The sequence below is a fragment of the Zeus faber genome, assembly GCF_960531495.2.
Source record: "Zeus faber genome assembly, chromosome: 12".
NCBI lineage: Eukaryota > Metazoa > Chordata > Actinopteri > Zeiformes > Zeidae > Zeus > Zeus faber.
This window is the reverse complement of record NC_137196.1, coordinates 17,378,373-17,403,677: the sequence shown is the minus strand read 5'-3', so window position 1 is coordinate 17,403,677 and position 25,305 is coordinate 17,378,373. Positions and strand designations below refer to the sequence as shown.

Sequence of the window (25,305 nt, the reverse complement as noted above, 5' to 3'; positions counted from 1 at the left end):
CCCGCCCTGATTGGCTGGCGCCGAGGGGGCTCCGCCCACGGCCGACATCGCACGAAGGCGACGCCGAAAAACAAACCGGTGAAGTTGGCGCCGCACTGTTCGGCGCTTTTAACGGGCGGGGATGGGAGTCCCGGCGGAGAGGAGACGTCTGTCCCTGCTTTTTATCGCCGTGTTTTTAACTGAGATGCAGCACCAATGGGTGAGTGGCGCCGGCGTGGAGTCAAACACGGGTCCGCTCCGGCCCGCCGCTGTGGCCACGGGAGCCGCTAGTGTGTGGGGTGCTTCGCCGTATCTGGGGCTTTAGCTTCGGCGTTCGCTTCCGCTAGAGTAAACATAGCAGCCGCCGACCGGCCGTCGCTCGTGTGCGGGGATTCGCTGGGGATGTCGCGACCGAATCCAACGCGGTCCTTCGGGAAATGGCCCGTAAACACGCGTCAGTTGGGTGTTGCTTCATACCAGAGGCATTACTCTGGCAGTCGACCAGCTCGCCCGCAGATAAAACCGCCAGAGCCGGGAAGAGTGTCTCGGTGACGTCCTGAACGGGCTTAAAATGTCTTAACCAGGCCGTAAAAGTCATTCAATAGTCTTACGTTTGAGTTTATTCGGTCCTTATTTCAACATAAGCGTTTTGTCTGACATATCTATGTATTTAATTTAGTCAGAGTCAACACTTCGTAACTCGCTGAGCCTAATACGCAATTATTACCGGTAGAGATAAACGCGAGAAAACCACCTCTACGAGGTTCTTTGGAATAAAAGTACTGGTTATTAATATTTATTACAGTTCCTTGTCCCTTGTCTTGCTATCTGACCTGATGGAAGCTGTTATGATAACATTCACAGAACCTGCCCTGAATCCAAATATAGGATAACACCCCTAAGACTTAGCTGCAATTCTTTATTAAATAGGGGAGAGATGATTCGTTCAAAAATAGTCCCAGACATTTGTTAAAGTCTGGCCATTAAAAGGGGGTACTTTGTCTTAAAAAAACCCAGCACATCTAACTTAAATTGCCTAACCAGCAGAACGTAGACATTAATGACAGCATTTAATTTTGTTTTCTTAGTGTACTTTCTACCTGTGGGCTACAGTCTCTAAACTTCGAAATAAACTGGATGAAGGCAGAATATGGCCACTCAATGGATTGCCGGATCTGGTTGACTTCGACTTAATCTAATTTGATTAGATTAAGTTGACCCCGTCTCGTAATATATTGGCAACTACACTGTCTGCCCCTATCGTTCACCATCCTTTCATCAGGGAGGTTGTTAATCCTACACAGAACTTCCCTGGAACATAATCAGGGAAGCAAAAACACTGATCACTTTAGCGTCATCGGTTATTGACGCCAACAACTACACAACAAAGGCAAGAAATTACTGCGATGGTGTTGATAAGAAGAGGCATTGCTCTTGATATGGTGCTCATATCAATGTTTAAAGACATCACTGACCCTCTGTCCATTGAATTAGCTGAGGCTCCGCATCCTAGAAAGTGGGGGAGGTGAGTGGTGCAGCAGGTTTAGTGTGCTGTTTACTCAACCTTGCAGGCTCGGGTTTGTGGGTTTCGCAGTCTGATTTTAAGCAATTCCCATTATGCTGTCATGCAGCATGTCGCCCTCGTCGTCATCCTAAAAACTACTGCTTGAAAACGTCCCTGGGTGGTGGCCTTGAACCCAGTCACACAGTTACAAGAAAAGACTTGGTCAGTGTCTGAATTCAGTGTTAGTCATAAAATGTTTAGAAAACGGAGTGAACACAGTTCTCCAACATGTCCCACCGCAATAGGTCACACACACGCTTATCCACACACTTCACATGCAAAATTGGAAATAGACGCATAGTAACTCGTGAATGTAGATATTGCAGCTTCAGGAGAGGTGCACAGTATTGTTACTGTATCTAGAGTAAGTTAAAACTTTGACCTGTTTCAAAATGAAAAACAAACAAACTTGGATTTATTGCGAAGTAGGTTAAGTGTTTCTGTGCTTTTAGCTGTAACCTTAAAAGTTTATCTTTATCACCATGTAAGACACTATTGGAGTCACCTCTCAATCTAGTATAGGTTGCCTAGAAAGCAGATCTATAGGAACGGAAGCAAAATTTGTATTTTCACACATGAAAGCAAGCCTCTGTCCCAGTGTACCATAGGAAATGAAACATGTCTAAAACGACAACTTCAAATAGAACTGTCTGCGGATGTTGGTGTGTGTGTGTGGGTGGGGGGGGGGCTGATATAATGGTATCCTGCACAATGCACACTCGGCTACAACGTGGATGAGTTCTTGGGGCTTGTGGCTGGGTGGGGCATCTCGCTGGTTGTGGTATGGCGGGCCTCGCCCTCGTCCTTGTTCTCTCTGGGACTGGTTTATGCTCTTCGGAGCCGTGCGTGGATGTTACTCCGTGGGTTTCTCTGGGTGCTGGGGGGGTCTTCTGTGGCTGCAGGGCCGGGTGCTCGGAGCTTTCCTGCGGTTGTGTGATGTCTATTCAGATCCGGGACACAGGGGTGGCTGCGGGGCCCGTTCCGGTGCCTGGAGGCCCATAATTCAGATCAATCAAGATCTGCTGGTAAACAAATGCAGTGTGCGCTGGGGGATGTTGACTGTGGCTCGCCCTGCTCCGAACCAACTTTCATGAAGTTTGGTTCTGAATTGGGAGAGCTGCCGTCTGCTCCGGATGGGTCCACTGCACTGCATCCCTCAACGCACACTGCATCCTCACACCTGGCACTAGGGCTGTAGGAACGAAATTCGAGTAGAATTTGAATACTAGAAAAAACAATGAAGTTCAATATAAATTAATCCAGTTTGTTGCACAGTAAACACACAAATTGAAAAATCAAATCGTGACCTTAAAACCGAAAGACAAATCGAATCGTGGATTTGAAGAATCGTAACACCCCTATTGTTTATAGATCAAAACATGGTAAGATTGTTCTCCAAAGAGGGGGGATTGGTGGCCGTCTTTTGTAACAAAAAAACTGTGCCCCTGTGATCTCACAGGTCGTCCACAGGACAGAGTTATTCCAGCAGTTCTTGATGATTAAAGAATGAATAAAGAGTTGCATTGCAGGTTGAGAAGTTGAACTCCACTTGCAGACTAACTCTGTCCGTGATGCAATGGCAAACAAATACTCTTGTGTTGTTGGCCAAGCATGCTGACAGCAGATGTTTAACAAAAAAAAAATATATAAAATAGAACTTCAAAAGCCTCAAGTCTCAAGGTAAAAAGGTTGTGGCCTAAACTGAAGGATAGTTCGTTCCTTCTTTTAAATAGACATACACAGGTCATGTGCTAGAGCATAACACCGGCCTCTAAAATAGTCATGGTAGACTTGGCTCAAATCTCTGTAAGATTTAATTGGCTGCAGATGATGTAGTTTCATTACCTTTGGTGTCTGAGAGTGTATGTTGTCTTTTTCCTTTCACAACTCACTTTAACTATAAACCTTCAATATTCAGGGGGGAAATAAAAGAATACGTGATGATACATGCAACAAAAGAATTAAAGGGAGAACATGACCTGAGAGAAAACAGGACTGGACTGGACTGTGATGTTTCTTATTGTCTTACTCTCAGGTTCAGGCCCAGCACTGCGTGTGGTACGGAGAGTGCGGAGAGTCCGTCAAGGTTCCAGGAAAGAAATACAACTGTGAATACACCGGAGCTCCCGTCCCACTGCCCGTTGAGGGGGAGGAACTTCTCAATGTGCGTGTCTCCCGATGCTCTCCCTAGTCAGTGCTTGAATCAAATGGTTTAATTCTCAACCTTGACCCCTTTTTCCAAGTAGCAGTGTTAGGTATAATCGTATTGAATTATTTTAAGCAAGGCAGTGACTTCATCCGCTCTTGGTTTTCATGTAGGAGTTGTGCCCGGGACTTGACTATGGAAACCGCAGCCTGTGTTGCGACGTTGACCAGCTGCACACTCTCAAAGGAAGTCTGCAGCTGCCCCTGCAGTTCCTCTCACGGTACGCACTGTGATCATAGCGTTAAGTCAGCCAGCATGTGACACACTTCCACTGTTCTAGTGAATATTCCTACTTAAGGCTTCCACATTAGGAATAGTTCCTATAGTTACGGTTAAAAGTGCTGGTTGTGTGTTTTATAACATTTTGCTGAGAAGCAACCCTATGGTTAACCCTAGAGGTTAGAGACAAAATCATATAATCCAAATTACCCCTAATTCACTTGGGCTGTAATGTGAGCTCCCCTATGCAGCTTTTTGCTGATCTATTGTTTTCCTCTTTAGGTTTTGTTTTACAACAGCAAAACATTAACGTTTGTAGCTCTTATATGCAAACTGACTTTATTCACCCTGTTTGTCATGCTCGGTTTCCAGATGCCCCGCCTGTTTCCTCAACCTGATGAACCTGTTCTGCGAACTAACATGCAGCCCCCACCAGAGCCAGTTCATCAACGCCACCGAGATCGGCCCCGATCCGGACCCCAAACTAGCAAACCATACCAATGTGCTGGAGGTGCAGTACTACATCGGACAGACGTTTGCCAACGGTGAGATAGCGGTAGTATCTCCAGTGGTAATTTGACACTGAGATTTCCCACTTTCCGGTGCTTTTTTTTTTGTTCTGCTCTCCGTGTGTTTCAGAACAACCACGATGCTCAATAGTCAGAGACTCAAAACGATTCATCGAAGAAATCCGCTGACTAATCTGCATCAGTTCCCTACTTAACATAAAGTCACACTCTGGTTGTGCAATGCTTTGTGTGACTACTGGTCATTGTTGTTTCTATGTATCAGTTACTAACAGCCTAGGAGGAGGAAGCCGGGAGGCAATGTATAATTCTGCGAAAGTAAATCCGTTCAATTGCTGCTTGGAAATTTTCACAGCCATGTACAACGCCTGCAAAGATGTCCAGGCGCCCTCGAGCAACGTCAAGGCCCTGTCTCTGCTGTGCGGCAAAGACGCAAAGGATTGCAACGCTACGAACTGGATCCAGTACATGTTTGACATCAACAACGGCCAGAGTCCCTTCCCCATCGTCCCCGTATTCTCAGGTTCATCTTTTCTGTCAATATTTAGTCTAATGAGGTATAGCTACCATTGTTTGAAATATTCTGAAATCTTAGATAAAACATTTCATAAGTGAATCCTTAGCAGTACCAGACATGCCAACCCCTGCACGCATTTTGTGTACCGACTACGCAATTATTATCCACTGAGGTGTAACGCTGCATTAATGAGGTCAAATGGGAAGTTGGGCAGTAATAATCAAGCACAAAAATGTGACCGTAATGGTAACATATAAAACCTGAGATGCACCGATCGATCGGCCGATGACCGGAATTGTTTGTTTTCACCGGCCGATCAGTGCCCGATATCTTACCATATTCTGTGCCGGTCAAATTTACAGCCCGATACTCCGCTTGTGTACTGTACTCGTAAAAATGCTCCGATACTCAAACCCGATATAAACGTAATGTAATGAAAATGTTTAGTTGAGGCTCAAAAAAAAGAGAGTAAAATAAATACAATGTCGGCTGTTTGGAGGTACTTCAAGGTAAACAAAGAAGATTAGATAAATTATTACTATATCGCTTGACAATATTCTACCATGGTTGAGAATGCGTATCCACCACTGTCACAGCGGAGCTCCGCTCGTGATGAAAAGTTGACTCTTCTTGGCCAGTCGTTCGATTTGATTCACTTGGTTTTATGCACGGTGAGCGAAGGGAGACTTCCAGTGAACGAGAGTGAAAAGAGTCGGCCATTTATTTTATTTGTTTATTTTTTTGTAATGATTGCAGTTTATTTGCAAAGTACCATATAAATACAATATAAACGTATACTTGCACTTAAAAGTGAAAGAGACTTATTTGAAGTTTGAACTGGATTGAAATTTGAACATCTTCTTGGAACTCATTGACAGTTTCATGCTCTGTTATTGTTCCATAGTGATTGATTAACAATAATAAACAATGTCACAATCAGCAATCTCACGATTGTGGTCAGTGAAATTGAAGTGTAGTTCGTCTGTGCAGCTGTACAATAACGTGAGAGTGATCAGATCACGGGGTGTATTTGTCAACGTATAGCAGATCGGAAATCGGCATCTGCAGGTCAGACTGAAAAAAAAAACAGAAATGGGCATCATCCAAGAAAATTGCAATCGATGCATCTCTAGTTGGTAAACATGTTCGTTAACTTTACGAGATGATGCAAATTATTCCCACAGATGGCAGGTCCAATGTTGGATGTTGCTTGTCTTGTTTTTCACTGGGATCCAGTGAAAAAAGATGGTATATTAACAGATTACCATGAAGTTACAATGCTATCTTTTTCCATTTTGTCGTTCTAGATGCCCCAATCTCGGGGTATGATCCCATGAACAACAAGACATATGATTGCACTGAGGCCCTCGATGACGGCTCAGGTGCCTGCTCCTGCCAGGACTGCGCCGAAGCCTGTGGACCCAAGCCGGTCCCTCCCCCGCTGCCTCCCCCCTGGACCCTCCTGGGCTTTGATGCCATGAGCGTGATTATGTGGATCTCCTACATGGCCTTCCTTCTCATCTTCATTGCAGCTGTGCTGGGAGCTTGGTTCTACAGGTGAAGGACTTCTTATTAAAAGTGGTATTCCGGTTAGGCTTGGGCTATCGTGCAAAATTTCAACTGCCGATCGGCTGGGGGCAGTCATCGGCGGTATACTATTCTACCGGGGCTATGCGCTTGTGCGCGGTGGGGCTAGTGCGCACCTAGAATGTAATGTTATGGAGCAAATGCAGTCTCCCCGTTCCAGGAGTGCAGGATTTATTCTTTACAAGTAAAGTTTTTATGTAATATACATGTTTTTACACAAAAACATCAAGATTTTACTAAATTAAGCCCCATAGCAACAGAAAGCAACCGGGAGATGTGCGTCCAGACAGTGGGGACGCACAGGTTTTTTTTGGAAAAGTACAGAGTAAGGACTTGGAGGTTCCCTCAACTCAGTTGTGTTAAAAAAAAAACAACTCTTATGCATGTGGGAAACAAACAAAATTAAATAGATGTCAAATAAATAGACAGGCATGGGAGCCGGCGCGCACCTCTGTCTGGAGGAGAAACAAAAAAAACTCTGTTCCCATTCTCTGAGTTAGGTTTACGTTTTTCATTTTCCATACAAGTATGAAACTTAGGAAACAAAATAAATAGAAATCTTTTGCTGTGAGATTATATTATATATTGCTATATTATAATCACAAGATTTGCATATAGAGCGGTGCGTGGGGGGGGGAGCTGCGCTGTGCGCATAGCGCAGTGCAGATCACAGCGTCTTCTCTTCCTCCCAGTGATCTGCACCCGCTGTGCTACTTCATTTGACCGGAGCGGTAAAATGCCTAGAACCGGAGTTCGTTGTCAATGTGCCTTTTCTCTCTTTTTTGAGCACCTGCCCCTCAAAGTTTCTGTATGGGACTGTAGAGGGGAAGTTAGATCCGGAGTAGTTTCTCAACAGCGCCCTCCGCCCCCTCTTTGCTGATGATGATGATGATGATGATGATGATGATGATGATGATGATAATAAAAAAAAATTGGAGTGGAATTCTGCATCGTAGTGTAATCCAACCAACAATGACCAGCTTATGGATTTCCACTTTAAATTCCAAACTGAGGTTGTAGCTTTCTGGGTTATTCTGTCAGCGCCATATCCACATATTTGTAGCATGTAACTATTTGATTCCTGAAAGGTTTAAATGGCTCTCTTTAAGCAAACAGTATCCCATTCTATTTTTTTCAGCTTTAGAAGTTTTGTATCATATGTTATCTGTACTTAATATTTTTATTTTGTTACATGTGCACAGAAAAAGGACTATCATGTCAGAGTACGGTCCCATATTGGACAGCAACAACCCACGGTCTCTGAACAATGACAACCCTGACCAAGGTACAGCAGAGCACAACAGATAACCCTTTTTGAATGCTGTTGTAATCCTCCTATGTGCACATTATCCAAACCAATTTTCTCTCCCCGTCTGTGATTATTCTCCTCTTCTCTTTTCTCTCCAGTCGACGCTTCGTGCTGCGAGACGCTGGGCGAGCGCTTCGAGAGCGCTCTGCGGTTCCTCTTCAGCTCCTGGGGTTCCTTCTGCGTGCGGCAGCCCCTGCTGGTGATCATCTGCACAGTCGTCGTGGTGGCAGCCTGCTCGACGGGCCTAGTATACATGCGCATCACCACCGATCCCGTGGACCTGTGGTCGGCACCCACTAGCCGGGCGCGCCAGGAAAAGGACTACTTCGACAGCCATTTTGGACCTTTCTTCCGCACGGAGCAGCTCATCATCACCACCCCAATCAACAACACGTACATCTACTCGCCATACTTCGGCGGCTCTGACGTCCCATTCGGAGCCATCCTGCACATAGACATCCTGCACCAGGTGAAATAGAGAGAGTGTCCAACTTTTTATGGAGAGAGATCAGAGATTTTCTTTATGGTTGAACCTATTGAAGGATAAAGTGAACTGACTGTCCAGTAAGTCACAGCATGCCACATACTATGTTAAAGGACCGATCAGTAAAATTTAATTCGCTCGTTACACAAATTGACCACTTTTTTATACTGTTAATGCTAATTTAAATATCATGAGGTAAACTAAAATAGAAATCTACCTACCAAGCAAAAAAATCCTTAGAACAATAACATAATTACATGATATTAAGTCTTACTGTCCAAAGAGGTTTTCCCATTTGACTGATAACACAAATTTATCTGATTGCTATACCCAGCCTTACCTGCTAATGAAGCTCATCGAACTGAGGGAGAGAGAAAGATACCAACATAAATATAAAAAACATCAATGTGGCTTTCTCCCTCCATAAAATAAAAGGTTGAGGTTTTATTTTTGTTTATTTGTTGAGATTATTGTCATTCCAAAGGAAGTCCCTTTCAGTGGAAGGGCAGCTGCCTGTCTTGTGGTTTACTGTTATTGGTTCTTTTTTTACATTATTATTATTATTATTATTATTATTATTATTTTTATTATTATTTTCCTATCCTGCAGGTGTTGGATCTGCAGCTCTCCATCGAGGCCCTGGTGGCCACGTACGAAGGCCAGAGCGTGACTCTGAAGGACATCTGCCTGTCTCCACTGGCCCCCTACAACAACAACTGCACCATCCTCAGTGTCCTTGAATACTTCCAGAACAGCCATGCCACGCTGGACCATATCATCGGAGACGAGTTCTATGTCTATGCCGACTTCCACAGCCACTTCCTCTACTGCGTCAGGTGATGATTGAAGAGCTTACAAAAAGCTTACAAAAAATGTTATGTTTGTTGGGCTGAGGTAGCTGCAGTCCAAAATACTTAATTTTTACCATTTCTAAACATGGACAGAAACACACTCTTGTGAGAGGTGAGGTGCTGTTCTAGCACTGTACAGACTGTACAGATATAGCAGTCACGGGTCCTCATTTGTCATCCTGTGTGTGTTAAAATGGTCCTTTGTGTGAGTGATATGGTTTGTGTGACAAACTGGAACATCGCTGAGGCCTCTGATCTTTGACTTCAACCGCTCTCTCTCTCTCTCTCTCTCTCTCTCTCTCTCTCTCTCTCTCTCTCTCTCTCTCTCTCTCTCTCTCTCTCTCTCTCTCTCTCTCTCTCTCTCTCTCTCTCTCTCTCTCTCTCTCTCTCTCTCTCTCTCTCTCTCTCTCTCTCTCTCTCTCTCTCTCTCTCTCTCTCTCTCTCTCTCTCTGTTTTCTCCTCTCTTCAGTGCCCCAGCTTCCCTCAACGATACCACCCTCCTCCACGATCCCTGCATGGGCACCTTTGGGGGCCCTGTCTTTCCCTGGCTGGCCCTTGGGGGTTACGACGGTGAGCTCGAACAACTTTCATATATAGGGCCAAATTTCAGACGGGGAGCATAGATTTAATGTCCACCATAACATTGTTCTATGACATTTAATACCAGTAATGGCCAAGTTGGCACTCTTAACTACTGCGGTAAATTCCTTTTTATAAACGCACTGAAGCACCCAATTCAATCTGTGTGTGTCTCCAGAGATGATGCCACAGGAGAGGGCCAGAAAGATTGCTCGCTCCCTCTTTATCATACTAATACCATTAAAACAGCAAAACATTCAACAACATAAAAACTAAGCAACAACTGTATTATTTATGTATTTATTTATTTATTTAGCCTGTGCAGTCAGCATGCTAAGCATACAACACAGAGTATTTGTATGCTTTTCCATCTAGGACAGAGTTAGTCTGCAAGTGGAGTTAATGTTCTCAACCTGCAATGCAACTCTTTATTCATTCTTAAATCGTCAAGGACTGCTGCAATAACTCTTGTCCTGTGGACGACATAAAGGATGACTATGGATGGCTAGGATATGAGCTCTGTGCAGAATCTTATATTGGATGAGTTGCATTTTGGAATTGCGGGTCATATAAAAGGTGTTGTTGCAAATAACAGTTTGATATCGGTGGAAATAGCAAGGTCTCTTTCCCATTTCATGGTTAGTAAAGAAGTAAGTAAAGTGTCATCTGTTTTCAATAAAAGTTTGTATATTCTGGAAAAGGGATTTTTTAAATGACCGATTTGAGTAAGATGTTCAATCATCGGCGGTGGATGTAGGAGGCTGTTCGTCAGTTTGATTCAAACTTTTAGAGACTGCTGTAGTTGAAGGAATTAAAGGAAGCTATGGCCACCAATATTATGCCTTTGGGTTCAGGTTGGGAAGGACATAAGCGAATTGTTTTCCAAAATGTGTCCCAGATGAGTAATTCCTTGTCTTTTCCAAGACCTGAAGATTATTGGTCTGTTTTTAACCAGAAAATATGGGTTATGCCAGATTGGAGTGAATTTGTTTGGAGATGGAGTGACTGACACTGATTTTGTTGAATCCCCATCAGTCTGACAGAGTCGTTGTGATTAATTCGTTTTTAAAGCAATTATGTTTCCTTATTGATTCAGTAAGAAATGGGAGATCAGATATTGATAACTCCTGACATTCTGTTTGTTCAATGTCTCACCATTCCTGACCCAATTGTTCCTCTGGTTGAAAGCATTTAATTATAAATTGGAGATGGTTTGCTAGATAGTAGTATCTGAAGTTCGGGGCTGCTAGGCCTCCACCGTAGTGTTGCTAGGTTGATTCTCGGTTTCTTGTGTTTTCGATAGTATTTATTGATTATTGAGTCTTGAGTATTAAACTAATTTACTGTTGGTTGGACTGGGGTCATTGGAAATATATAGTTTATTTTTGGTAGTTTATTCATTTTCACTGCTGCTATCCTACCAATTAGTGATATGGATAGGTTGTTCCATCAAGTGAGGTCTTCTTCAATGGATTTGAGCAATGGAATAAAGTTAAGGGTAAACATTTTTGACGTAATGGTGAAGTTATCAATACCCAGGTATCTAATGTTGCCCGTTGTGATGGTTAAGGGAGGTTTCTAGGTTACAGCATTCCAATCTTCCCCACTGAGTGGTAAGACCGTGGTTTTAGTCCAGTTTATTGAATAATTGAATAGTCTGAAATAGCTGAAAATGTAGATATAAGATTGAACATTTTCCGGTAGGGATGATGTTGGGTTCCTTAAATACAACAAAATATCGTCTGCATACAAACAGAGGTCCTTATTGGGTTTGAGCAAAACTGAAATGAGAGCAGTATTCATGCCTGGGGCCATGGTGGAGGTTGACTTAAATCTCTGTAACCATCCTGATGAATAGTGGGGATATAAGTGGCCAGAAGTCTTTATAGGATTCCACTGGGTCTGATCCAGGTGATTTATTGTAGGGCATAGAGAAGAGAGCTTTCCTGAGTTCTTCTAGAGTAAGGGCTTGATCTAATGTGGTAGTCTGCTCTGTGCATAGATAAGGGAGGTCGATATCATTGAGGAATAAGTTAATGTTTGATATTTCATTCATTATCTGAGTGAGCTTGTTTTAAAAGTCTCTGAATATGTTATTGATGTCTTGTGGGGTGTATGTTATCCTACCCTGTGGGTCTTTGATGGCTGTAATAGGTGTTTTTTCTCTATTGCGTTTCAGTTGATTGGCAAGAAATTTACCTGATCTGTCATTGAATTCAAAATAATTTGCTCTTGTTCGTTGCACGAGGAGTTGTGTCTTTTGAGGAATGATATTATCAAATTGAGATGTAAGTGTCCAAATCTCATTTTGCATTTGCTCAGTGGGTGAGTGGGCTTGTTGGGAGTCCAAGTATACATCCAATTTAATTTAAGTTTAAGTGTGTTTCCTTTATTTAATTTGAAATGTTTTAAATATCAGCACAGTTACAGCCTTTGTTTGACCGATCGAATTTCTAAGCAAATGGTTTTGTTTTTTTTCCTTCCCATGGCAGGCACCAACTACAATAATGCCACGGCTCTTGTGATCACGTTTCCTGTCGTCAACTACCTGAACGACACAGTGAAGCGGGGCAAAGCTGAGGCCTGGGAGAAAGAGTAAGACACATTTATGACTCGCAAATCCACCATGAAGCGGAAAGCACTTCTCCAATGAGTTCTTCAAAGTTTTGTCAACAGGGCCGTACATACTTTCTTACACACTTTCTTGTTTAATTCACTCTTTCTCGTCTTCGTTGCACCTTTTCTTTTCCTCCCCATCAATTTATTTTAAAGGTATTTTTAATGTGTCTGTATTAGATTTATTCGCTTCATGAAGGGCTACAACAACCCCAACCTGACGGTGGCCTTCAGTGCGGAGAGGAGCATCAAGGACGAGATTGACCGGGAGAGCGAGAGCGATATCACCACCATCGTGGTCAGCTACATCATTATGTTCGTCTACATCTCCCTGGCTCTGGGCCACATCCAAAGCCTCCGGTGGCTGATGGTGAGAGACGCTCTTTAGCTGTTATGGAGATTAAGTCTCTCAATAAGAGAGGTCTTGGATGTATCTCCATGCAAAGTTATTGATATGCAGAGCTACCCATTTAGGCCCAGAACCTTCTGAACTGGGAAACTCAGTAGTCCCTAAAATAGTTTTTGTCGCTCTCGCACCACACCCTGGTAACCGTGGAGATCAGGAGAGCAAAACTTAAATTGGTTCCTTGGTTCCTGGAAAGGTTCCTGCTGTGGAAAAGCCACTCATGATTCTTTGGCCCCTCCCGTACCATACCCACTCTGTATGAACGACAGAGAGCTACCAGGAAGAGAAACGATTGGACAGCGTTGCGCACAGAGCTTTAGGAGCAGACGCTCTACCCTCGATCTAATTCACCTTGACCCAATCCATGAGTGTTCCTCTGGCTCCTCCAGGTGGACTCTAAGATTTCCCTGGGCATCGCGGGCATCCTGATAGTGCTGAGCTCGGTGGCCTGCTCTCTGGGGATCTTCAGCTACGCCGGCATCCCCCTGACCCTCATCGTCATTGAGGTCATCCCCTTCCTGGTGCTGGCTGTGGGTGTGGACAACATCTTCATCATTGTGCAGACCCTGCAGGTACCGGCCCCCCCACCCCCCACCTTATATCTGTTTCAATGCCGCTGCCATTCATTTCTATGTGAGCCCTGGTGTGCACATGCTTACCTTAGCTTGTAGAAAACTATCCTAGCCTTTCTTGAAAACCATGGCTGACTCCCGTCTCTGTGCAGAGGGATGAGCGGCTGCATGAAGAGGAGCTCCACCAGCAGATCGGTCGTATCCTTGGCGACGTAGCGCCCAGCATGTTGCTCTCCTCCTTCTCTGAGACTGTAGCCTTCTTCCTAGGTGAGAACACATCTTCTTCTAACCATTTACCCCCAAACTGGACAACTTGCTCTACTGCAACCTGCTTTTTTATTTCCTTTATTCGCTTTCAGTAGTATTTCGTTTTTTTTCTCTAAAAGCACAAAAGAAAAGCCAATAATACTGTAATAAAGCAATGGAATAAAAAGTTAAAGAAGAAAAATGGAAATGGAAAACAAAAAGGTTGACCGTGATTGTCGGTCTGTCTGTCTGTCTACAGTATCTATCCATCTACAGTATCTATCTGTCTATTTATCTGTTTATCGGGAGATCGAAGTTACAGGGAAAGAAATGTGGGAGTCGTCTTTTTATATATATATATATATATATATATATATATATATATATATAAAATTAAAGTTAGAGCTTTTCCCCTCTTTATTCTTGTTTGTTAGTAGTCCGTGCATTTATCTCCTTAAGGCGCCCTGTCCACCATGCCGGCGGTGAGGACCTTCTCTCTGTTCGCCGGCCTCGCCGTGTTCATCGACTTCCTGCTGCAGATCAGCTGTTTTGTCAGCTTGCTCGGGCTTGACGCTAAAAGGCAGGAGGTGAGACTTTGACTGGTAGGAACTCAGAGTGGGATGCTGTAGATGACGACAGGGCAAGATGGAAGAATTTATTTATCAGTTGTACCTCTTTTTTCTTTTTGGGCATTTTCTCCATAAATCCAAAACTCTGCAGGGAAAATACATTATAGTTTGGAGTTTAGGCGAGGAAACCGGTGGCGAGACTAACATTCCACCAAGAAAAAGGAAGTCCTCACTTGAACACTACTGCGTTTTGACCTTCAGGTTGAAACATGATGAGAGAAAGAGAGGGGCGAACCCCGAAGAAGCCAGGCAGATATTCTTTAAGTGACTGAACTTTTCTGTCCCGTTATTCGTTATTTGTTCTAGAGGAATCAGCTGGACATCATCTGCTGCCTGAGGCTGCCAGATGGTCAGGGTGAAAACACGGAAGGCTGCCTCTTCCGCTTTTTCAAGAAAGTCTACACCCCCTTCGTGCTCAGCGAGTGGGTGCGACCTATCGTGGTAAGCCATGTCCCCTCTACGCAAACACCTAGTGATAAGTGCAGGATGATCAGGTGAATCTGTTACTGAGTTCTCCCCACGTCGTCCGTGTTCAGGTGGCAGTGTTTGTGGGAATGTTGTCCTTCAGTGTCGCTGTGGTGAATAAAGTAGAGATCGGTCTGGACCAGAAGCTCTCCATGCCCGACGTAAGTCTGCTGCAGAATTTGAATGTTTCAGTGCAGCGGGAGAGTTTGACTTGGCTTATTTTGCAAGAAGCAATTGTGTGTGTGTGTGTGTGTGTGTGTGTGTGTGTGTGTGTGTGTGTGTGTGTGTGTGTGTGTGTGTGTGTGTGTGTGTGTGTGTGCGCGTGCGCGTGCAGGACTCGTACGTGCTGCAATACTTCAAGAACCTCAGCATGTTCCTGCACACGGGGCCTCCAGTGTACTTTGTGGTGGAGGACGGCCTGAACTACAGCAGCCTGGAGGGCCAGAACGCTGTGTGTGGAGGGGTGGGCTGCAGCAACACCTCGCTGGTCCAGCAGGTCTATTCCGCCTCGCTCATCAGCCAGTAGTAAGTAAAAATAGATAAAAATGACAAAGACCTGATATACCCTCACCAAGCCGTAATTAAGCTGCAACAAAACATTGAAATGACTTCTAAAAGCTTGATGGTCCAAAGGGAATTTTAAAGAGCGTTAAGTAAGAGGTTTAACAACAAACCTCTTTAAATTCTGTCGTCACGTCATACTATGCATGCGTTCCTTTAACTTTGCTTTCACTTGTTCTTTTTTAAATTTTTAATCTTATTTTACTTTATTTATTATTATTTTTTTGTTTGTTTTTTGCATTCACTTAATCAATGTCATACCTGATATTCATTTGGGTTCCAAAACTGGTTCAAATAATCCGTTTATATGTAGGAAAAAATAATCGTTTGACTTTGGGGTTAGACTAGTAGCCTGACAGAAGGCTGATGGATGTGGTAAGGTGGAGTGTTCCTAATGTTTGTTTGTTCCTTGACTTGACTTCACAGCGTTTAATGGATTCCCATATCATTTACCGTGTTAAATTCCCATCATTCATTTGCCTTCCAGCACCACCGTGGCCTACACCCCGTCCTCGTGGCTAGACGACTACTTCGACTGGGTGAAGCCGCAGTCCAGCTGCTGCCGCTTTTACAACAGCAGCGGGGCCTTCTGCAACGCCTCCGGTAAACCATTACCCACTGTGTCAACACACACCCGCAGGCATTCCCCCGCTCGCACGGCCACGTCTCCCCGCAGCAGAATGGCACCACTCTTCAGTTTTATCAAACGCAACCCGAAGTCGTATCGTTACCTTTCTGTGTCTGTTCGGTGCTGGTTGAACTTTTAAATCTCCAGAGGCAACATTCCATAACACTGAAAACCCTTGTTCTATCTGGTAACACTGGATGAAAAGTGAAACCGCTCCAGTGTTTGCGGTATAATTAGTTCCAAATAGTTGTATCTGTCAGACTTTTTTTAATTTTATTTTTTTATGCAGAAGCTGTGTAGTGCAGCTCAGATTATCTTTCTGCTTTCAGGTTGATTTTTATTTTTATTTTTTTTATTTTTTATTTTTTTTTATGATCACTGCTGTGATTTGTAGTGATTTATTTTTACGAGGCTAAAGATATATTTACCCTTTCAGTCGCATAAATTACAAGTGTGATGTTTGACCAACGGGGCAGATTTCCACTGCTTTTTCCAAAAGTGAGTTGACCTGAAATATGTGTTGTTTTTCAGTGGTGAATTCGTCTTGTGTTCACTGTCGACCCATGACCCCCAGTGGAAAGCAGAGGCCGGTGGGGGAGGACTTTTTGCACTTCTTACCCATGTTCCTGTCAGACAACCCCAACATCAACTGTGGAAAAGGGTAATTTTTGCTTTTTTTATATATATATATTTTTTATATATATATATTTCCAAACTTAACATGCTTCATTCAGAGCTACTTTAGCTAAAAGGGTTAATAATGCAAGTTCATAACCTTAGCGATGACTGGATTTGATCATTTCACTTTCACTTCTTTATCCCATGATGTGTTTTTTTTTTCCCTGTCCTAAAAAAAACATCACATTCCAGTAGTTCCTTTTTAATTCTATACATAATGTCCTCTCTCCCATTTATGCTCATTTGCCGAACCCTGTCTTGGGTCTCAGCGGCCATGCGGCTTACAGCCAAGCGGTGGACCTTTATCCCAATGACACAGGTGTGGGCGCCACCTACTTCATGACCTACCACTCCATCCTCAAGGACTCCCCAGACTTCATAGAGGCCTTGAAGATGGCCCGCGCCCTGTCCGACAACATCACCCAGTCCATCGGCCACAAAGTCTTCCCCTACAGGTCAGGTTTCCTTTTTTAAAGATGGCCATACTAAATTACTACACTTCACGGGCACACACACACACACACACACACGCAAACTGTTTGTCTTCACTGTATTGTATCACGTTCCGATAAATCTGTCCCGTGAAAAGGTGTCCAACTGTTGCATTTTCTTTTTTTAAAAGAGGGAATAAAATGTTGTTATTTTGCTCTGGAGTTAAGACTTCTTGAGCCTGTTAGCTTTGTTTTTATTCAAACAGAGAATCTTCTACAACGAGACAGGAAATGATGTTGGAGTTAGAAGATAGGTAAAATAACTTTGGGACTTACTATTTTTGGACTACTAGCTTAGAACATTTGCAAATAGAGTTTATATATTCCTAGAAATACAAGTACGTGCTGTAAACAGCATCTTGCTCAGGTATATTATTCACAGCACAAAGTTGCAGCTGAACATGGCTTGACGGTAACAGCTTGAAAGAAAAGCCGACATAACATGGAACAAGGAAATAAGAGAACTGTCAGGCTTGTTGCTTTCAATATTACAACCCCAATCTTCAACCCTTTCCTTTTTTGGTGGGGGGGGGGGTGGGGGGGTCCTGCCCTTTTTCTGTGTGTTCAAGGGAGTGCGAAGGTCGTTGAGTTCGTGAACACGTTGAGACAACATTTCTGGCTTGTCGCCAGTTTTGCCAGACCTCAAACATTTGCTTGTCCTTAATTACACAAAGAAAACCTCCGCGAGGCAGAATATAGTATTAGGTCAAGGACGGCATAGGGCTCAATCATTTTTCTGTGTTGAGTTCGCATGGAGAGTTAAGATGCACTTTTGCTGTGTAAATAAGTCGCTGTCACAGCCGAGCTCCACTCGTGGTGGAAAGCGCGACTCCTTTTTTGAGACTCAGTTCTTGACGTTCCATTTGATTCACTTGGTTTAGGAGAATTGAAGAGTTGGTCATTTATTGTTATAACCTTTTTTCTTTTTAAAATTATTATTATTTATTTATTTATTTTTAAGTGATTGCAATTTATTTTGGAGTGCAAGTACCAGATCAAATATAATAACGGTATATTTGCACTTCATTTGAAGTTTGAACTGGACATTTCCACGTTAGTTATTTGTTTGACTAAAACTGAGCCAGAGTTACAGGTTGAATTATATTGAAAGTCCAATTTTATTGTAAATTAGTGACCGTTCCATGTTGTATTTTAATTTATTGGAACTCAGGGAAACTTTTTTTTTGTTCCGTAGCGAATAATGGTAAAAAAAAGAAACACAGTGTCAAAATCAGCAATCTCATTATTGTGGTAACTGTAAATTGCAGCAGTCGTCCATACGTACAGCTGTCCATTCGCGTGAGCCTGATCAGATCATGGGATGTATTTGTCATTGACGTACAGCAGATATACCCAACGAGACCAAATGATTAGAAAATGTATTTTCTCCGATCACGGCTATAAACTCAAAATGATCGGACGACAATGTAAAAGTTATTTAACAGTCAATGTTTATTATGAACATACAATTGAATGAAAATCAGAATCGGCAGGTCAGGTTTAAAAGAAAATTGCAATTGGTGCGTTTCTAGTTGGTAAACATGTTCGGTAACTTTACAAGATGATGCATATCAAGGTGTTTATCCTAATGATATGAGTTTGTATACTGTATATAGTAGCTTGCATACGATGTGATTGGCCTTGTTATTCACACTACGGTGTGAATAACTGATGGAGTCATTTAACTGGAGTAACTCATAGTCATAAAATATTTTCCCAGGGTTGGCAGGTCTGTTGGTCTGATATGTTTCTTTCTCCCTCGCCGCAGTGTGTTCTACGTCTTCTACGAGCAGTACCTCACCATTGCCTACGACACGGCTCTAAACCTGAGCGCGTCGCTGGCGGCCATTTTCCTGGTGACCACGGTGCTGCTGGGCTTTGACCTGTGGGCGGCCGTGCTGGTCAGCGCCACCATCGCCATGATCCTGGTCAACATGTTCGGAGTGATGTGGCTGTGGAGCATCAGCCTCAACGCCGTGTCGCTGGTCAACCTGGTCATGGTGAGGGCCGTTACAGCCGCATCGCGGGGGGAGTTGTGCTGTGATTACAGGTGTAACAAACATGAACGTGTTTCTGCTTGGGAAGGTGCTCGGTGAACAGATAAGATCAATTTCATTTTCATTTTAAGTGATTTTCTCATCACTTAAATGAGTCAATAACAATGCTTTTTAAGGACTGTACCAGTGTAAATGTTTTATCTTTATTTAGGTCTTTGGGAAAAATTCCAACAATATGACGAGAAACCTTCCATGTTAAAGCCATGGCATCTGCCTTTTCATAGGGTGTCCACAAACAGAGGCCAGTGCTCCTATAAATCTTTATTTATCGTTATACATTCTTAGGTGGGTTTCTCCATATATTGTTTGAAATTCCAAATAAACGAGACAATTAAGACCAAAAAAAAAAGGAGAGCTCTCATCAGGAAAATAGTCAGGGGGGGATGTGGAATGTGACTGGAACACGGGCTAAAACTGAATTTGAGGGAATTTCAAGGTGAAAATGAAAAGATGAACCTTTGAGATGACCAAACCGAGCCTTTTGTCCACGTCCTCTTCCGTCTCCTGCCGTTCTGTTTCCCAGAGCTGCGGTATCTCGGTGGAGTTCTGCAGTCACATCGTTCGGGCCTTTTCCGTCAGCGTGAAGGGCAGCCGGGTGGAGCGGGCGGAGGAGGCCTTGGCCCACATGGGCAGCTCGGTAAGTACTGCCTCTCGTTTTGTTGGTTTTTGGAAACTCGGTTTAAAATACTATCTCCCCCACCCCCCCAAAGAAAAACTAAAACGAATCAGCTAACTGGATGTTTATGTTGGGGAGAGAAATGCATCAATGAATACATTTCATTTGTACAGCGCTTTTCAGGTTGCTGAGACACTTCACATATAATATAATATATAATAAAATAAATCACATAGTATAATACAACAATGCATAAAAACAAGATTACACGAAAAAGTGGCAGAAGAATAACAAACAATATAAGACATATAAATATAAGACAAAAGGAAAATGGGGAAAAAAGAGAGGAGAATTTCAGACATTAAAAGCCTGTGTTACTAGCATGTGTTAGTATTTTACTATATACTTTTTCATTAAGTATGAAGAAGTAGTAAATTGAAGTCAATATAAGATATCAAAATGCTTCTTCTTTGCAACAAATCACAATGATTTTTGGCTCTGCCTAATGCAGTTACAGTTAAGGAATAATATTAATTATTATTGTTATTATTATTATTATTGTTGTTATTATTATTATTCTGTAACTGCATTAGGCAGAGCCAAAAATAACAATAATAATAATTATAATTATTATTATTATTTTCCTTTTGCAGGTGTTCAGTGGAATCACACTGACTAAGTTTGGGGGCATCCTGATCCTGGCTCTGTCCAAGTCCCAGATTTTCCAGATCTTCTACTTCCGCATGTACCTGGCCATCGTGCTGCTGGGCGCCACGCACGGGCTCATCTTCCTCCCCGTGCTGCTCAGCTACATAGGTCAGAGAGAGACACACACACACACACACACACACACACACACACACACACACACACACACACACACACACACACACACACAGTAGCTTTTGGGTAGGAATGATTTTGATTTTGATGATTTTATCAGGAGCGATCTGCTCCACAGCAGAGCAGCAGCAGGAAAAGGAGTAAATTAAATACATCTGGAGTTTTTTTAAATCGGCGCTGCAGGTGGTCATTGGCCTTTTACTGACTGACTGGTCGCCTCAAAATGTTTTTGTTTTTTTTACTTGAACACGCTGTGCTCTTCTTAATGTGAAATATTATTTGTGGGGATGCTTCAACATGCACAAGAAGAAGGCCCCGGTGAAGTCATTGTAAATACATTTGGAAGTTATGTGAAACAAAGGCAGGAAAAAAAAAAAAAAAAAAAAAAAAGATTCAACGCGATGAATTTCTACGAATGACAAACGAGCCCCCGCTGAGTGCAGCTGTGAGAAGCCGTTGATGTGAAAATGCTAAAAACTACAAACTCACCCCGACCACAGTCGTACACCTCAACCTCCCGGGTCTGTGTGATGTGTGTATGTATCATATGTTTGTTGTTGATGGTGAGTGACCGTGAATCCCTTTTCCCTCAGGTCCTTCGCCGAACAAGGCCAAGGTGTTCGCAGCCAACAAGCGCTTTGTGGGCACAGAGAGGGAGCGTCTGCTCAAGTACTAGTGAGCTGCCGGTCGTTCGGAGACGACCAAACAGTGAACTGACCGCTGTTACGGGATAGGCTGTGGATTATTTTTTTTTTTTTTTTTTTTTGGTGGGGGTGCGGGCGCGTTCTGTGATTACTGACACGCTCGGCCAGGCCGCGACTATGCACAGTTGTAAACTCAGGAATGCACCAGACGGAGGCAGTGCCAGAGGCCTTGTAGCCATAATCTGCTTTCCTTTTTTCCCTTCGTCCTTTGACTCCACCTCACCTTACCTCACCTCACCTGGCGGACGCACGAGGGCGACCTGGCAAAAAAAGGACAAAAACCAAAGCCAGGAAAAGTTCAAATGGTTTGTGTGGACGTAGGAGAACCACCCCGCACGGAGAACAGATTCTGGACTGAGTCGCTCAGCTCCGTAGGCTGGCGGCTGTTTTCATGCAGGAAAGTCAAAAGGGTATCCATGTTATTTTTATTTTTTTGGCCTGTTTGTAATATATATATGTATTTACATCATAGAATGTGTGTTGGAAAAGCTTTGCTTAATTTGCCATTTTCTGAAACGGTTTGTGATTCTGATCAATTTTGAACCTCACCAAGCTGCACACTAAGTTATTGAGCTAATAATATAGTGTTTGTAATTGCGGTACTCAATACTATTCACATTTGGGTTGTAAATGTGATATTTTGCAGTGACTGAGCAGAATGCCTTGTTTTGGAAATGGATAATAATTTAAACTGTTTGTTTTTTCTTTTCCACGCTTGGAAGATCTTAAATTGGAGTTCGGAAGAAATTCTCATGGATCATTGTATTATCGTCCATAATTGAACTCCTCCTTGGACATTTTTGATTAAGTTATTCTTATTTTTAAGTTTTAGTGTTTTTACTAGGTATTCTTTAAAAAAAAAAAACCTCCTGGGGGACTCACAAATGAAGCAAGAGGAAAATACATTCCTCTCAGTTGAAGTCACTAACCTCGTACCCTCTTCACTGTTAATTCTGAACTAGTACCACTGTGTATGTTACACTAATGTGCTGATATCAGCTTTCCTCGTGTTGCAGAACTGTTTTGTTTTTACTATATATATATTTTTAAAGAGAGCAATGTTAATTCAGAAACCCAATGGGCATGATTTGCGATGTGCTTGTCAACAATGCTGTGCATTGGCATGTTTGAATCCTAAGTTTGACTCTGATTACAAAGTTGTAAAAAAAAAAACAACAAAAAAAACAAAACTAAAAAGAAGTCAAACCCAAGCCCAAGGAGTTACATTTTTAACCACTTTAACATTTATAATAAATTTGTTCATGGAAAATATGTGGTGTGGAACTTGCTGTTTTTAACTATGCTTACGACCCACATTTAAAATGTTTTTCTCCAAAATATCGATTCCTGTTCATTTGATTGATGGTGAATCCTTTAGCTGAAGCTGGAATCCATAAGATCGTCGGCAAAATACACGTGCGATTAAAATATAGGATTTCATTTTTTTTATTAACAGGACTTTCTTTACAGATTTGAACAGATAACTGCTCTAAAGCGTGTGATTGTACAAAGTGACCACCGGGTGGCGCCAGATTCCACCCGGGGAGCTGCCACCGCACCAGGAGCGCGTGAAGGCAGTGGGCGTGGCCGGGCGCTGACGTGGCCCCTGGAGGAGCCCTGCGTCGTTCTGCTGCTGCTGTGAGTGAATGAACTGTCCGAGCCCGGATAGACACAAATAAATACACCCTTATGATAACGCAATTATCCTGGCAACAAAGTTTTCCAAGGCGTTGAAAAAAAAATAAAATAAAAATCCTTAATTTGAGAATTTCTGCTATGTACAGTAAAGTGTCTCTCCCGTCCCCACCACAAGCCTGATGACAAACCCTGTCTTGTGCATTTCCTCCCAGCGTGGGTCCCACGTTCTCCATCTGTTCATCCCTGTCACACAGAACTGCAGCTCATTACTTATTTAGCCGTTCGGCTCTGTGGAAACCGGGGCCGTGCTTTAAATCTGGATGAGAGATTAAAATATTAATTTCCCCCACAAAGCCTGGTGTGCTGTGTCTACAGGGGGGGGGGGGAGGCCTGTTATGTAAGAGCTGCAGGGACTCACCTCCAGCCAGACCCCCGCTCGACCTGCACCGCACTAAGGTTATTGTAGCGTCGAGCAAATAGTGTTAAGAAAATAGTTTATTCTCAATTTACAAAATAAGATAACCAGGCCCTTCACCCTTGCACTAAGGTTATTATAGTATTCACCAAATGTAAGCAGTTTATTGGGAATTGACCAACTGTGCAGGTGAAGGTAACTAGTGTATTGTTTTTATGATGTGACTTGATTGTGCTCCTGTAAGAGATGATCGGCGCATTTGATTGATTTGATTTTTGTTATTGTCATTTTCTATAATGTTCTATGCGTTGTTGCTGCTCAATAGGCATGTGTTTCCAATGACGTGCCTCACTTGACATGCATGATCTGTATGTTTAGCTATATTATCGACTGTGACAAATGTGGCCAGCCATAGTAAAGCATAATTAATAGTCCTTGATAGTTCCATGGCTATATTATAAATCTAAAATAATGTGAATATCTTTAAATACATACATGTATGTACCAAACATTGTCGTTAATATATAGATCATTCTACCTAATAATATTAATTCAAATTATAAACACAAATAAAAAGCCACAGCTCTAATAAGTGTATTTACACTGATTGCAATTCAAAAGAAAGAATGGTTAAAAACTTCTTTTTTTTTTAAGTTTCGTGGGTTGGTGAATTAATTTGACTCAAATTTGATCTCGATTTGACTTTTCCTTATAGAGATCGGCACTCCGATCACATGGAGTTCTCATCTGGCTGCGATGACCTCGGCGTTTGGGGGAAAAAAAAAAAACATCCGTCAAGGTCACAAGTTGAACAGCTGAGCTCAACCCCTTTTTTTGACGTGAATGCACGTGATCCCACGCGGTGTATCCAAACACCAGGATGGACTCGCATATCAAAATGCAAATATGTGCGTTTTAACATTTCACCCTCTTGAAAAAAACAAAACAAAAAAATAAAACTTCACTACCCAAACTTCACTCCTCTGCTCAAAAAGTTGAGTTTCTTTCTTTCTTTTTTCTTTTTTCAGATCCATCAATAAATAAGTCTACGGGGCATTTGTCCTGCGTCACCGGTTTTCTGTTTCGTTTGGGGTCGGTTTTCTCCAAAATAGACGCTCGGGTGGAACAAAAGGTATTGGATGGCCATCCCTAAACACGGCACAGGGATCGGATTTTGGATTCCGACCTGCAGGTTCCCTCCCCCCCCCCCGAACACACCAAAAAAAACACTGACCAGACTCTGCTTTTGTGCGGGAGCGTTACCGCCCGTCAGATACGACAGGCCCGCACACGCTCATATTTGTATGCTCCGGCCCCAGCACCTCCGGGTTCTGCTGCGAAACGGTTTTCAGGCCCGGGGGAAGCCCTCCGCTCCTTGACACGCCACATGACACCACCTTGTTTGTTTACAAGCCGCCATGATGCTCGTTCTGACCCGGAGAAAAGCCCTGAGTCACAGCATCGCCAGGGGGCGATGGGGGCAAAATGCCGTCTCAGCCAAACGTTATTTTTTTAAAAGGGAAAGGCCGATAGAATGGATGGAGCGAACGACGGTACACATATTTTCACAATGAGGGGTCACTTATGTGCGCGCAGGGCTCAGGAAGGGCTGTCAATAGCCCCCTTTATGAGGCTGCGAGGGGGGAATTAGGGAGTCAATGGAGGGGACTAAGCCACGCATGCCGCGTGGCCACCGCTCCGGCCCCGGCCTGTTTGTTTTGATGGCAGCACGAGACTGGCGTGACTGTTGACCTTGTTTACATTGGATACGTGTCAGGAACGCGGGGACGCTTCCTCCCTCCCTCCGCCGTTTATTTCTCTCTCTGAGAAAGAGCGCTCTCGGATTGCATCAGAACCGCGGGGCCATCGGGTCGACGGCCCCGGACGATTTAGTCTGTGTGGCGAAGCTGAGATACTG

The 25,305-nt window shown here is 43.2% G+C and overlaps 1 protein-coding gene across 1 annotated transcript; it reads left to right on the top strand.

The window, feature by feature from the left end:
• The first annotated feature begins 64 nt into the window (after positions 1-64).
• npc1 (Niemann-Pick disease, type C1) lies at positions 65-22,624 on the top strand. Its single transcript, XM_080011027.1, has 25 exons — positions 65-199; positions 3,579-3,707; positions 3,863-3,969; positions 4,341-4,513; positions 4,851-5,018; positions 6,320-6,569; positions 7,802-7,884; positions 8,007-8,377; positions 9,002-9,228; positions 9,713-9,813; positions 12,315-12,417; positions 12,619-12,808; positions 13,234-13,416; positions 13,569-13,683; positions 14,122-14,249; positions 14,598-14,732; positions 14,828-14,917; positions 15,091-15,281; positions 15,805-15,920; positions 16,477-16,606; positions 16,893-17,078; positions 18,883-19,114; positions 19,695-19,808; positions 20,441-20,603; positions 21,224-22,624. The coding sequence occupies exons 1-25, from the start codon at positions 122-124 to the stop codon at positions 21,304-21,306; spliced, it is 3,846 nt and encodes a 1,281-aa protein (XP_079867153.1). The 5' UTR covers positions 65-121; the 3' UTR covers positions 21,307-22,624.
• Positions 22,625-25,305: the final 2,681 nt, after the last annotated feature.

What these genes read in the sequence shown, in the direction of transcription:
- npc1 (XM_080011027.1), top strand. Translation starts at nt 122, where the DNA reads ATGGGAGTCCCGGCGGAGAGGAGACGTCTGTCCCTGCTTTTTATCGCC. An exon ending in TTGACGCTAAAAGGCAGGAG is followed by an intron (nt 14,250 to 14,597) that starts GTGAGACTTTGA and finishes TATTTGTTCTAG; the next exon opens with AGGAATCAGCTGGACATCAT. An exon ending in TGGCCCACATGGGCAGCTCG is followed by an intron (nt 19,809 to 20,440) that starts GTAAGTACTGCC and finishes TTCCTTTTGCAG; the next exon opens with GTGTTCAGTGGAATCACACT.